General features: G+C 37.0%; 2 protein-coding genes across 3 annotated transcripts; one reads left to right on the forward strand and one right to left on the reverse strand.

Moving 5' to 3' along the window:
- Positions 1 to 785: 785 nt before the first annotated feature.
- LOC106160041 (uncharacterized) lies at positions 786 to 6,264 on the reverse strand. The gene is made up of 7 exons (XM_013536543.2): positions 6,196 to 6,264; positions 5,564 to 5,804; positions 5,115 to 5,195; positions 4,758 to 4,925; positions 3,931 to 4,110; positions 3,520 to 3,659; positions 786 to 3,245 (listed from the first exon to the last, which is right to left on the reverse strand). Exons 2-7 carry the CDS (start codon positions 5,733 to 5,735, stop codon positions 1,206 to 1,208), a joined length of 2,781 nt encoding a protein of 926 aa, XP_013391997.2. The 5' UTR covers positions 5,736 to 5,804; positions 6,196 to 6,264; the 3' UTR covers positions 786 to 1,205.
- A 169-nt stretch (positions 6,265 to 6,433) lies between these two features.
- LOC106160046 (TLC domain-containing protein 5) lies at positions 6,434 to 11,694 on the forward strand. Of its 2 annotated transcripts, XM_013536559.2 has the most exons (5): positions 6,434 to 6,559; positions 7,519 to 7,738; positions 8,375 to 8,449; positions 9,417 to 9,512; positions 10,155 to 11,694. In XM_013536559.2, the coding sequence occupies exons 1-5, from the start codon at positions 6,554 to 6,556 to the stop codon at positions 10,706 to 10,708; spliced, it is 951 nt and encodes a 316-aa protein (XP_013392013.2). In that variant the 5' UTR covers positions 6,434 to 6,553; the 3' UTR covers positions 10,709 to 11,694. The 2 variants fall into 2 exon arrangements, with proteins under 2 accessions (XP_013392013.2, XP_013392014.2); XM_013536560.2 differs by lacking the exon at positions 8,375 to 8,449.
- The last annotated feature ends 490 nt before the right edge of the window (positions 11,695 to 12,184 follow it).

Here is a 12,184-nt window from a genome sequence, read left to right on the forward strand (position 1 = left end):
TTGACTTTTATCCATGTGTTACTGCTTGTCCAGTGAGATAATTTGGGGTGAGGGTTAAAAAGAAATTGGTGTCAATTTGTGAGAAAGGTATCTTGAGTACAAAATCCCGAAATCTGTGCTTATTTTCCAAACAAAATTAACTAGAACAATTTGTCAAAGCATAAAATAAAAGCTGCTCAGGTGACATGTATGCACAGGCCTGCACATGTTTCCTAAGAGGATCATTCATTTTTAATGTTGGTGAAATCAAAATTACAGCCACTCGTGACTCTAGTCATACCTTAGCACCATTTGGAAGAGATTGAAAATTAGGCCCATTTTGGCCTTGAGCAGAACATTTTAGAGATATAGCTATACCAGTACACTATGAGAGGTTCTAACATCACACTCAAGGATTTGTATAGCTTTCACTACTATGCTTTCTACTGTTAGGGCAGTTGATTAATGAAATGCATTGAATTTTGGGCTCCATCTCTTAAATAACAGTCCGCCTCATAAGTTGGTTTCTCTCAAAATGTAGCTGTACAACTGTACTGCTTTGTATATTGCTCAATACGAAAGGAGCTTTGGTCAGTTATCATACTTGATGGCAGTGGGTAGGTAGCAAAGGGATAAGGTTACCTCTCGTCAGTCTTATGTGGATTCCATCTCATTCACTGAGAATTTATTTCAGTGCTAGGTTAAGTGACCTTGACTGGCCTCCCAGATATAAGCTAAGTGAACTCAGTCTCAAAAAAAAAAAAAAAAAAAAAAAAAGGATTTGCATAAAGTTAAAGGGGAAAATGTTAAAGAACTATAGTTTTATTTGATTGGCAAGACACAGTAATGCATGTGAAAACTGGAAAGTAAAAGACATAATTTACACAGATCCTGATGTTACAAATAATATCAAAGTTGGACGTTGCATGAAGATTTCATTTTTTTATATTGATTATTTTATGCAAACAAGGCACTTATGTGAACTAAAATGATGGCCAAATTTCACTGAATCACTGAAACATTCAGTTGATACTGTTGCACGGAAAGTTTTGAAATCTCTTCTTGTGCATTTGTGCTCTTATACCACCAATGCCTTTTTTTCCCCAAGTATTAAGCACTGCAGAAGTTTCAGATTTCTGTTTTGTGGCAGTCCAGGTGACACAATATTATGTGATGTCTGTTTTTTATGACAGGGTACTGTATCTTTAAATTCGTGGTTGCGGTCATTAAGCAGCTGCTTCTGGAGGAGGATCTGTATTTTCTTCCAATTGATCAGATGGCTTGTTTGATTCATTGTTATTGAGATCTGGATCCTCAGCCTGCTCTTTGCTCTCAATGCCATCCTGGTCTGGTACTGGGTTCTCTGTTTGCTGTTGTTCTAACGCTAGTTCAGTTTTCTGTGCTGCTGCTTCTTCATTGGGTAATGGTGTGTCACTGCTCTCCCCTTTGGGAGGATCTTCTGGAGGGTTTTCCTCGTTACTTCCTTCAGTAGGCCTTGACTCAGCATCAGTATCGATATTTGGCATGGCATCTCCTGTTGGTGTGTCAGAAGCTTCTATGGAAGGAGCACTCTGAAGATCCGGTGATCCCTCTCCTTGCTGAACAGCTGCTTCTTCCTTTGGTTCCTCAGCACTGGTGCTCTCTGTAGCAATGCCATCAGCAGATCCGTTGGGCTCTGTTGCCTCAGCCCCTTGGGCTGACTCTTCCTCATCTGGTAAAGCATTTGTCTCTTCTTGAGCTACCTCTTTAGCTAGGTCAGGTGATGGCACCATCTGTGTGCTTTCTTGTACAGACTCTTTACTGGATTCCTCTTGGGCAATCTCGGCCTCGGGAGGTTCAGCTTCTGCCCGAGTGTCCAGGGCAGGCTCAGCCTCATTTTCAGCAAGTGAAACTGCCACTGCACTCTGCTCAGATTGAGGTTCTGGAGGCTGGACATCAGCTGAGGAACTTTCTTCAGTCTTAACCACTTCCTCTGCTGTCTGAACTTCTTCAGCAGCTTCAGGTGCTTGTGATAACTCTCCTTGTTCAGTAGGCTCAGACTGAGTTGTATCAGCTTCCGTTGTCTCAGCTGGTTCTTCAGCACTTTGTTCTTTAGCTGTTTCAGATTTAGAATCATGGGTCTCTTCTGCTATGAGTTCTTCTGCTTCTTCATTTGCATGTACTTGCTCTTCAGCTGCCTCAGCTGTTGTTTGTTCTTCTGTTGCTTCAGCTGTAGCAGGGATTTTTTCCTCGTCTGTTTCAGCTACAGGTGATTGTTCCTCTGCTTTTACAGTTGTTGCTTCACTTGGTTCTTGTTCCTCAGCAGCTTCAGTTGGTGCTTGTACCTCTGCTGCTTCAGCTGTAGGAGGGACTTCTTCCTCTGCAGCTTCAGTTGGTGCTTGTACCTCTGCTGCTTCAGCTGTAGGAGGGACTTCTTCCTTAGCTGCTTCACTATGTGCTTGTTCTTCTGCTGCTTCTGTTGAAGAAGGCATGTCTTCCTTGGCAGCTTCAGTTGGTGCTTGTTCTTCTGCTTCTTCTGTTGTAAGTGGAACTTCGTCCTTAGTCACTTCAGTTGGTGCTTGTTCCTCTGCTGCTTCAGCTGTAGGAGGGACTTCTTCCTTAGCTGCTTCAGTTGGTGCTTGTTCTTCTGCTGCTTCTGTTGAAGGAATGACTTCTTCAGCTGCTTCAGTTGGTGCTTGTTCATCAGATGCCTCTGTTGCAGGAGGGGCTTGTTTCTCAGCTGTTTCTGTTGTACAAGGGACTTGTTCCTCAGCTGCTTCAGTTTGCGCTTGTTCTTGTGCTGCCTCATATACAGGGGCTTGTTCATCTGTTGCTTCAGTTGTTGGGGCTTTCTCATCTGCCTCTCCCTGCATTTTTTCAGGGATCTCTTCTACTGTAGCAGCCTCCTCTACAGCTGGACTTGTATCTTTCCCCGTATCTTCCTCTACTGGCAAGGGCTCAGATGGCTCTACAGCAGAAGTTGGTGCCTCCTCTGCAGCTGCGAGGGTGATTTCTGTAGGCTCTTCAGCAGTTGGAGCTTGTTCCCGTACCAGCCCAGTAGTCTCAACTAATTCTGTTCCTTCAGCAGGTGCTACTGTTACTAGTTCTTCTGTTGCTTCAGGTTTCTCTTCCAAAGGTATATCTGCTGGTTCAGCCTTTGCTTCTACAGCTTGTTGTTCAGCTACCATCTCTGTCTGGGGTTCAGCCTCCATTTCTGCTGGTTGTTTTTCCTCAAGTTCTGCAATCTGTGTCTTCTCCAACTCCTCTTCTTCTGCTTTCTCTAACACCTAAAGGTTTATATTAAAATAGCACACAGCTATAACATTATCGAAAATGAGGTAACGAATTCACTTTTAAAGATGGGCCATAAGAATGATAGTTCATAAGTGAAAAAAAAGGAAAAAAAAAGTTTAATTTTTTTAAGTAATTTGAAAGCCTTCCTTATTTCTGAACACTAGCAGATTTGCATAACAGTGACAAAAACTCCATTTCAAGTGAGATTGCTAGGAAAGTATAATTAATTCTAATAATGCTGTTGAATAAATGTGAGAAGAAACATACTTCTTCTTTGCCACCCTCTGACTCCTCAATGTGTTCCATGTCTTGTGTTCCATCCAGCTTCTGAGTTTCTTCAGGTTTCACAATCTGAGCCTCATCTACAGGTGTAGTGTTTGGAGTTCTGGGGAAATCACCTTCTGCCTCTGTTACGAGTAGATAGTTAAGGTTCAAGACAATAAGTATTGAACAAAAGGTCCATAAAATAAGGTTCTCTATCTAAATGCACCTAACTGCTTTACACAAAAGTCATTTTCGTAGCTTAGTGTTGACAAATCATAAGGATATTATTTATAATTACTCACTAGAATTAAAACAAAAAATCTGGCATGTTTATTAAAACTCTTTATAGAAGCCCGGTCAGTGAAGGACTCTAGTAATAATGTTACTGAAACACACGTGCATACCCACACACACCTTGTTCCAGAGCCTCCCCAGAATCTTTCTGAACTGGAGTTGCTTCTCCTGAGATGTTCTCTTCCTCATTCTCATCTTTCAGCGTCTCATCTGAAGGAATCCTCGGTGAAGCGACTCTCTGCAGGCAAACCTCTGGGATTCCTTGACCAACCACCACCAGTGAGTCCCCGTCACTGGGACCTGGAAACATTGGTAGACACAATTTAATGTCACAACTACCACTGTCACAACTACCACAATTACTACTTGTACTTTGATTTAGTAATTGATAATAATTTTATGAGTTATTATAGCTTCATATAATTTTGAAACTGCTATATTAATTGATGACACTTTGCAAGGTTTTTTCCACCTCCTAAAATGTAAAGGGAAATAATGAATGAAATTTTGCTGCTATAACAATGACATACTGCAAAATATACCGTTGTATGACTAAAAAAAACTCCAAATGTGCTTTAAAGTATGAATTGAAGTACTGACAACTACAACTTGGACCTGTTGTGGCAATATTGTTCCATACAATGTCACAGCCAACACAATCACCTAGAGAGATATACAGCTTGTCGCAACTGTCACACTATCTGGCTTTGACAATAAAACCTGGCAAGGGTCTCAGATATTTCACATACACAGTAGTCACTCATATAAATTTCAACACTACTGACATGGACTGCAGCCATTCAGATTGCATTCTGTGTTTTGTAACAATAAGTTACACTGAAATTTTCAAACTAATTAACCCATGTCACTTGGAATAAATACATTTTCAAAAGCTTTCTACACATTTTAATACTACATATAAATTGAAAAAAAAATTTGCATTATACCTTGCTGGCTTGCTGCCCCTGCCTCGTCCTCTTCTTGTGGAGAGGGCAATTCAGACTTGATCACTTCCTCTTCCAAGGCACTGTCCACAGCAGTCTCCTCCTGGGAGGCCGACTGTAGCGCAGTCTGGGACACCTTCTGGACAACATCTTCTGATGGAGCTCTGCTCACTGAGATAGAATTAAAAGAAACTCAGAGAGGGAGAGAGAGAGAGAGAGAGAGAGAGAGGGAGAGAGAGAGAATTTAGTCTACTGTTCTGGTTTTCCCTTTTTATTTTCCTTAAGTTATTTCCACTGCACCCAACTCATTTAGGTACCACAATCAATCATTGAACAATCAAAAAAATCACCTGAACCTACCCTTCTGGACTGGGCTAGGGGTTTCATTCTGCATACTACCAAAAGAACTGATGCCTTCATCATCACAGCTATCTAGAAGAGCTGAAATCATAGTTGTTTTCTTGAAAAGCAAGTATTGAACACATGTTTACATTAAATTTAGATAAGCACATTTAACAGTCTTTACTGAAGATTATTTTTAGTCAAAACTGCAGAATCATATACATCATGGACAGATCTCTAATATGACTATAAATGTACACAATAATTCATTGTAGCATATACTGTTGAATAAGCCATTAATTAAATTTACCTATTAATACGTGCATGTATTTTATTTACAAGTAAATTTTATCAATATATCTACCACGGCAATATATATTTTTTTATATATTATTATAATCTTATTAACATTATTTTATCATATTTTATTTCATCTATTCAATCATTATTATTTTTCATGCACAAACCCCTTTCTCTTTTTTCCAAGCGCCTCTCTAGAAATTCTGCAAAGAAGCTGTAGATATCCACGGGTTCCCCAATTATGGCTGTTCGCACCATGTCCTCCACCAGAGTTGTGAAACCTGGTGGGATTTTTTCTACACGCTCATAGTAATCTCTATTCCGAGCGAGGCGTGGCATCCTCTTACTCTTCGGGGTGTTGGAGTAGTAATGGTTGCCGTACTATGATTGTTGGTATCAGAGTTATCCCTATCAGTGATGTGAAATATATATTTATGATAAAATGCAAACAAAACTTAATTTATTGCTGTACTGTAAACCATAATGCATGTGGTATTTACACCAAGCTACCGACATTGACTATTACACTATTACAAAGATAAATAAAGTGCTATCATGTACTAGGTTTAATTTAAATGCCGAGCCACTGGTAAAAAAACAACATATTTTTATTCTCCCCCGTTTTCATTCAGCCTTATTCATTGGTTAGGTTTGTCAGGTAAACGTTACATTAAAAAAGTGTAAAATAAGGGGAGAAACAGTATTCGCATCATTATACTGTCATACCGCCCACTTTCGTTTGAAATACGCGCCTGGTGAACAGTGCTATTTTAAAGTTATGCAAATATCGATTATTTACCTGGTAAGGTCAGGAGGCGAGTTGTTTTGTGTGCGTCACCGGTAACTTAGAGATATAGAGCATGCGCAGGTCATAGAAGAACTCCGCAGCAAATTAGGTTACATTCGTATTATTTATATTAGCAGTTTTGCTCAAAAACATACCTAAATCTGAATATTTAAATAATAAATAACAAAAACTTGCTACTTCTGCATTATATCGCAAAAGAACATCTGCAATCTTGTGTTTAGCCCTATGCGACCCGGGCCTGTATTGTTGACAGTATGGCGCCTTTCCTTTTGAATTCGTGAGAGGAACTTCATAGTTTTGTGAATATTTAGTTTCTTTATCTTCTTTGGGGTCCCTGTAATTGCTGAGGATGTCGGTAAGTTTGCATGAAACTTTATGGTGGAAGATAGGAGAAATGGTTATGATTTAAGGCTCGATATTATACACAGAGTTCACCACGGCATAAAGCTACGCGTACATGAAAACGGGGGTGTGGCAACAAACTAGGCTTTCATTCAGAATTACCCCAACTTATGTACACCATAAGAGTAATCATCTCCTTTTCTATCCCCAATATATATCTTAAAGTCTTAGAGGTTGTCCGGTTTTATTATTTCAAAGTACCTTAATCGAGATATAATATTTTGGTCTGTACCACGGTAGCTACATGTATAAATTTCCCCTTTTGAACTCACCAGTGATGGCCAACGGTCAGGAATATATTTAGAATGATGTTTAACATACAGATATGATAATGGGTCTCATGGATGAAAGGTCTCTAATCTTCAAATTGTGCCGTGCTATAGTTATGTGACTTTTATTTGACAAGCACCCATACCCTTGACGACATTAGTTAATTATTGAACAAAGTAAACATGCTGAAGTATGCATGAAAGTAACCCCTATGCCGAATAATGATTTATGGTGTATCATAAGTATATGTTTGAATTAAAACATAGTTTGGTCGTTTTCCCTTTTTCTTTCTTTCTTTTTTTTTTTATTTGATTTTACTTAAGTTTGTTAGTTGGTGTGTATATGCAATGTTTATTTATTTATTTTTATATTGTGTCTTACTAAAATCATTTAGTTTAGCAAGGGAATAATGAAGGGGTGGCTTTATAAAATAAAAATATAAAATTAAAATCACTAACTTCAGAAAGATTTACTCAATTCACACACACACACACACACACACACACACTATCCTGCAGCAGATGTAACATCTGCTTTAAGGGAGTTGAGATATCTGCATTGACGTAGCTATACTTGCCTTTTAATTGGATGCAGATTTTTATCTTCTCCTCTTTTAATTTTGAATATTTTTCTTTATTTCAGGCAATTGAACCAGTGCAAGTGACATACACAGGGGCCCTATGTTCTGTTCTAGCCTGGGTTTTAGGATGGGCCACCTTATACTTTGTCCTATGTGCCCTGAATTCCAGCCACAAAAATGAATGGAACTGTAGAATTGTCAGTGCTGTTCATGCCATAACTGTGTGCTGTTTGGCATTTTGGGCTGTTTTTGTGCAGGGGCCATGGGTATTTACATTACCAGGTAACTTTTTTTTTAGAGGGTGTACTGGTTGTATAGTGCCGTTGACAGGCCTTTCCCCTGCAAGCTCTTAGGTCTTAGAGCCTTTTGTGTCATAGCTGTAGCTGATATATCTCCAAACACTCAACTTGATACAAAACTTTTGAAAATAATTTTTAAACACTCCGATACCATCCAAAATATCTGTTTACCAGTATGAATGGGAATCTTGCATTATTTCACTTTTTAAATGATAGTCATTAAACAACATGGCACTTGTTTTCTGTTTTAATACAATTTTAATAATATTTTTTATTTAAATTAATTCTGTTCATTTAAATTTGTACATGGCACTGATAAAAAGTGTTAATGTGCTTTATAAGAATAGATTTTAAATAACTGATTTTTGTGGTTTATGAATTTTAAGTAAAAAAGACAAATGGGTATCAAATTTGAGATTTTATGAAACTTATACTGGTAATTTTTCTTAAACTCCTAAGTTTTTTTGTTGGTGTTACATTAATTATCGTATGAGTCTTGCATAGACAGACATGTGTATGTGTGACTGACATAAAGAGATCTGGAGCAAATTTAAGTGAAAGGAAAATACAAAGATTTAAGATAAATAGAGGTATAGCAAAGTTGCTTGTCCATTTATAGATGATTATGCAATTTGGCGATGTTTCAAGTATATACTGCAAGGACATTTTTGGGAGTTGTATACCTTTGGACCAGGTAGAGTATGCACATTGAATATTTTGAACAAAAATGTTTTTTTACAGAAAAAAGATGGTTAAAAACAAAATTTTAAAAAAGGATGAAAAAATATTCTTTTTGTTTGTCATAACAGTGTGGTGTAAAAGGGTTTTCACTTTTGGTTGAAGTGTCGATTTTTCTTTTAGTTTATTTATTTGCATGTGCACCTGCTTTTAGAGTAGAAATATAGAATGACTCAAGCTTATGAGAGATAACTGCTTTTATATGAGACTTAATACTTTGAACACACACATATATATGAGATACACCAAATATGTACACCTATGCACACGTAAAGTACACATGCATGTTGGGAACAGCTAGTGAGGTATTTTTATGGTTCATCTAACATGAAATTTAGCAATAACTAGAGGTTATGAAAATGATATAAATTGCAGAAAGGATAACTTAACAATTAAAATATGTGTGTCATCAACTTTGTGAACTGACTTGCTTGATTTTCCAGTTGATTAACAGACTGAAGTGAGCTTATTTGTAATTGTAATATTAATATGTATCACCTGACTTTATTTTAATGGTGTATTTCTCTCAGCTCTTTCTTTGCATATATTCTAATGGAATTTAAATTATTGAATGTTTTTGTCACTGCCAATTTGAGCTGTGCTAAAAAAAAAAACATCTACTAGTAAAGAATAAATACGACTGATTTTTTATAGTCTTAAAGATAACCATGAACCAATTTTATGAGTGAATTCCATTATTTATTTATTTATTTATTTATTAACGCAATAAATACATGATCATTTGTAAAACCTGCAGTTTCATATTTTGATAAGGATTTTAGGGGAATTCTGCTGGTTTTATTAATTGAAAACAGTAATCTATGAAATAAGCAGCTGGAAAGTTTTCCTTTTAGCATGAGGTTTCATATTAGAAGTAAACAAACCTTGATTGGCTTATTCTTCTACTTCTTCTTCATTATTAGGAGGGCGCAGTTCCCCTTTACAACAGTTTATAGCTGAGATGTCCCTAGGGTACTTCCTGTATGATTTCATGTGGTGCATATATTTTAAAACTGAAGGTAAGTTCTACATCAGAGCCTTGGGGTTTCTAAGGGCGCATTCCCATAGATTTTAGATCGATCTATCCCTGTGGGGAGTCTCACTATTGTCAGATAATCCGGCTTAAATGTCCGTCCCGCCTACTACAGGCTGTAAGGCGGTAATTAACTTTCGTGCCTGCTCGGCTGACAGCTATTTAGCGTGAACCCCCAGGGAGTTAGGTCGATCTAGTTGGATCGATCTAATCTTTGGGAATGGGGTCTAAGGGGTGGTAAGATTGCATTCAGAACAGCGGACAGATCTGTGGATCAAATATGGCGACCCACTAAAAAGCTTGCCGCTTAATTCCTGATTAGATACTGATTAGATACTGAATAGATTCCCTGCTGGGATTACACAGCAAGCATTCAAGTGGGTTGGCTATATTTGATCTGAAAATCTGTTAGACCACTGTTCAGAATGCGCCTTAAGTCATAACTTTTTAGTGTTTAAATTGTAGAATTTCAACATCTTTGATGGATGCAATCTGTGGAGTTGGAGTTTTTGCATCCATTCATTACTTATTATAACTTTTCCCTCATTGTTCAGGCAAATTGTCATAATTCAGTTACTGACTAGTGCTCAGTGACTTATTATAGCCATCTTTTTTATTATTATTATAGGTTTTGTAATGTTACTTCATCACTGTTTAAGCAGCATTGGTTTGGGAGTGACAGTGCTCCGTGGAATGTACGGTACAGAGATGGTGGCGACCCTCTTGGCAACCGAAGTGACCAATCCTTTTCTGCAGTTCCGCTGGTTTCTAAGACAGACAGGGCAGTATGAAACCCTCCTCGGAGAAGTAAATGATATTTTATTCATGGCATTGTTTGGATTTGCCCGGATTGGAATGGGCACTTCTCTCCTTATTACTTACTACCAGCATCCAAACACAGACTTCTTGGGGAAGTTTGGCGGAACTTGTATTTATATCATAGGGTGGTTGTTCTGGATAAGTATTATGCGTTTTGCGCTAAAAAAATACACTAAAATGTATCACCTGTGGAAAAAGGGGAAATTAAAACTGGATGAGGATCATTATAAAATCAAGAGTGAGGAAAATGGGAGTTTAGACACAGGGGACATCATAGGGGATTTAGACATTGAAGAGATCAAGGAGGAGATTAAGGAAATTGCTGAAGAGATTAAAGAAGAGATTAAAGAGAAGATTCATTAATGGTATATTATGCAAAACATGCTTCCACCATTTTATCAGAAAATTGACATTAACTCATTTTTTCTATGTATTTGTAAAAGTTTTCATTACTAGTCAGTAATATATATGTGTCATTTACAGAATGCTATTGATTTTTTTCCATAGAAATCATGTTGAATTAATTTGATATTTTTCTGTATATGTCTGCTTTTATCAGTTTTGTTTTCATACAACTAATCAGTAAATATATTTAATGCGGCACTCTGATAATGCAGGATTTTGCAACTTGTGGCTCTTTCATCACACCTTTAATTGTATCTCCCATTTTTTTTCACACAGCGAATCACTGTAGCAGCAAATAAGAAATCTCCCTCTATCAAACGTTTCAGAAAATGGCAGATATATTTTTATGTGTACTAAATTGTATTTAATCTAAAAAAAATGTACTTTGCAGATAATGTTTCTCTTCAATCTTGAAGTATATTCCAGATAAATTTAAGTTGGATAGAGAATTGCGTGGAATATTTTGTGATGAGGAATATATTTTATCTTTTATTCTTATAGCGAACAAAGTTGTCAAACAACAGATATAGTACAAGTTTTGATTACGCGTTTCATGGTGCCATCATGTCCGCTCAAGTAATTAGTTGTAAAATCAACTGACACCACTTTTTAATTTTTGTGATAAATAACTGATTTTATAATCTAGTCTCAGAACTCGAGCTCCATGTTTCCAATTTTGTATACAGGGTCTGTCATGAAATGAATGTTTTATACATCTTGTCTTTAATATGACCAAAAGAAGGAGGCTCTGTTCCAGGGAAATTTAAGTGCAAATTTTTTCAGGTTCTTAATGCATAACTAACGGTGATCAAAGAAAAATTCTACATTTACCTTTATAATATTTTGATGAAGTTATGTTTATAGTTGAGCAAATATAAAAATATTGTGATCCGTGAATTTCATAATGAATGGAATGGAATAAATATGTCCATATTGGAAAGAGAGTATGCCAGTTCATTGATGAGGTTTTCACTTTAAGATTTAGGCTAAATGAATTACGGTCATTACTTCATCTTTTTAATGGTTGGAGGGGGAGGGTTGTGATTTTACAGATACTACATTTTAAAGTCAAGATTTCTAAAAATTTAAACATTCCTATTGAGTGGTAGGAACAGAGTTAAAGGGAGGCTATTCTATAGCTCTATTCTATGCAGTTAAAACACCACAAATCCTATATAGAAATGTGATTTTGTGATTATAAAAGTATGTATCTGAAAGTTTGCCCTTTGGAAGTCATTACCGCAGCTGAACATTGTTTTCCAAATTTTCTTCACGAAGAGCCCGCGCTAAAATCTAAAGGCGTTTTTAAGGTTACGAAATGAGCGGCCCCTTGCTTCAAAATTTCATTTTCATTCGCAAGCATTTACTTGGTTAAGTCCAAGGATTGTGAAATGTGCTTTGTAGGATGATTTAATAATATCTATTATTGTTACT

Source organism: Lingula anatina, chromosome 7 (assembly GCF_051362555.1).
Source record: "Lingula anatina isolate TDL-2025a chromosome 7, LinAna3.0, whole genome shotgun sequence".
NCBI classification, from domain to species: domain Eukaryota; kingdom Metazoa; phylum Brachiopoda; class Lingulata; order Lingulida; family Lingulidae; genus Lingula; species Lingula anatina.

What these genes read in the sequence shown, in the direction of transcription:
- LOC106160041 (XM_013536543.2), bottom strand. Translation starts at nt 5,735, where the DNA reads ATGCCACGCCTCGCTCGGAATAGAGATTACTATGAGCGTGTAGAAAAA. An exon ending in CTTGGAAAAAAGAGAAAGGG is followed by an intron (nt 5,196 to 5,563) that starts GTTTGTGCATGA and finishes CTATGATTTCAG; the next exon opens with CTCTTCTAGATAGCTGTGAT. An exon ending in CAGAGGGTGGCAAAGAAGAA is followed by an intron (nt 3,246 to 3,519) that starts GTATGTTTCTTC and finishes ATAAACCTTTAG; the next exon opens with GTGTTAGAGAAAGCAGAAGA.
- LOC106160046 (XM_013536559.2), top strand. An exon ending in ATGGGTATTTACATTACCAG is followed by an intron (nt 7,739 to 8,374) that starts GTAACTTTTTTT and finishes GTCCATTTATAG; the next exon opens with ATGATTATGCAATTTGGCGA. An exon ending in GTTGTATACCTTTGGACCAG is followed by an intron (nt 8,450 to 9,416) that starts GTAGAGTATGCA and finishes CTTCATTATTAG; the next exon opens with GAGGGCGCAGTTCCCCTTTA.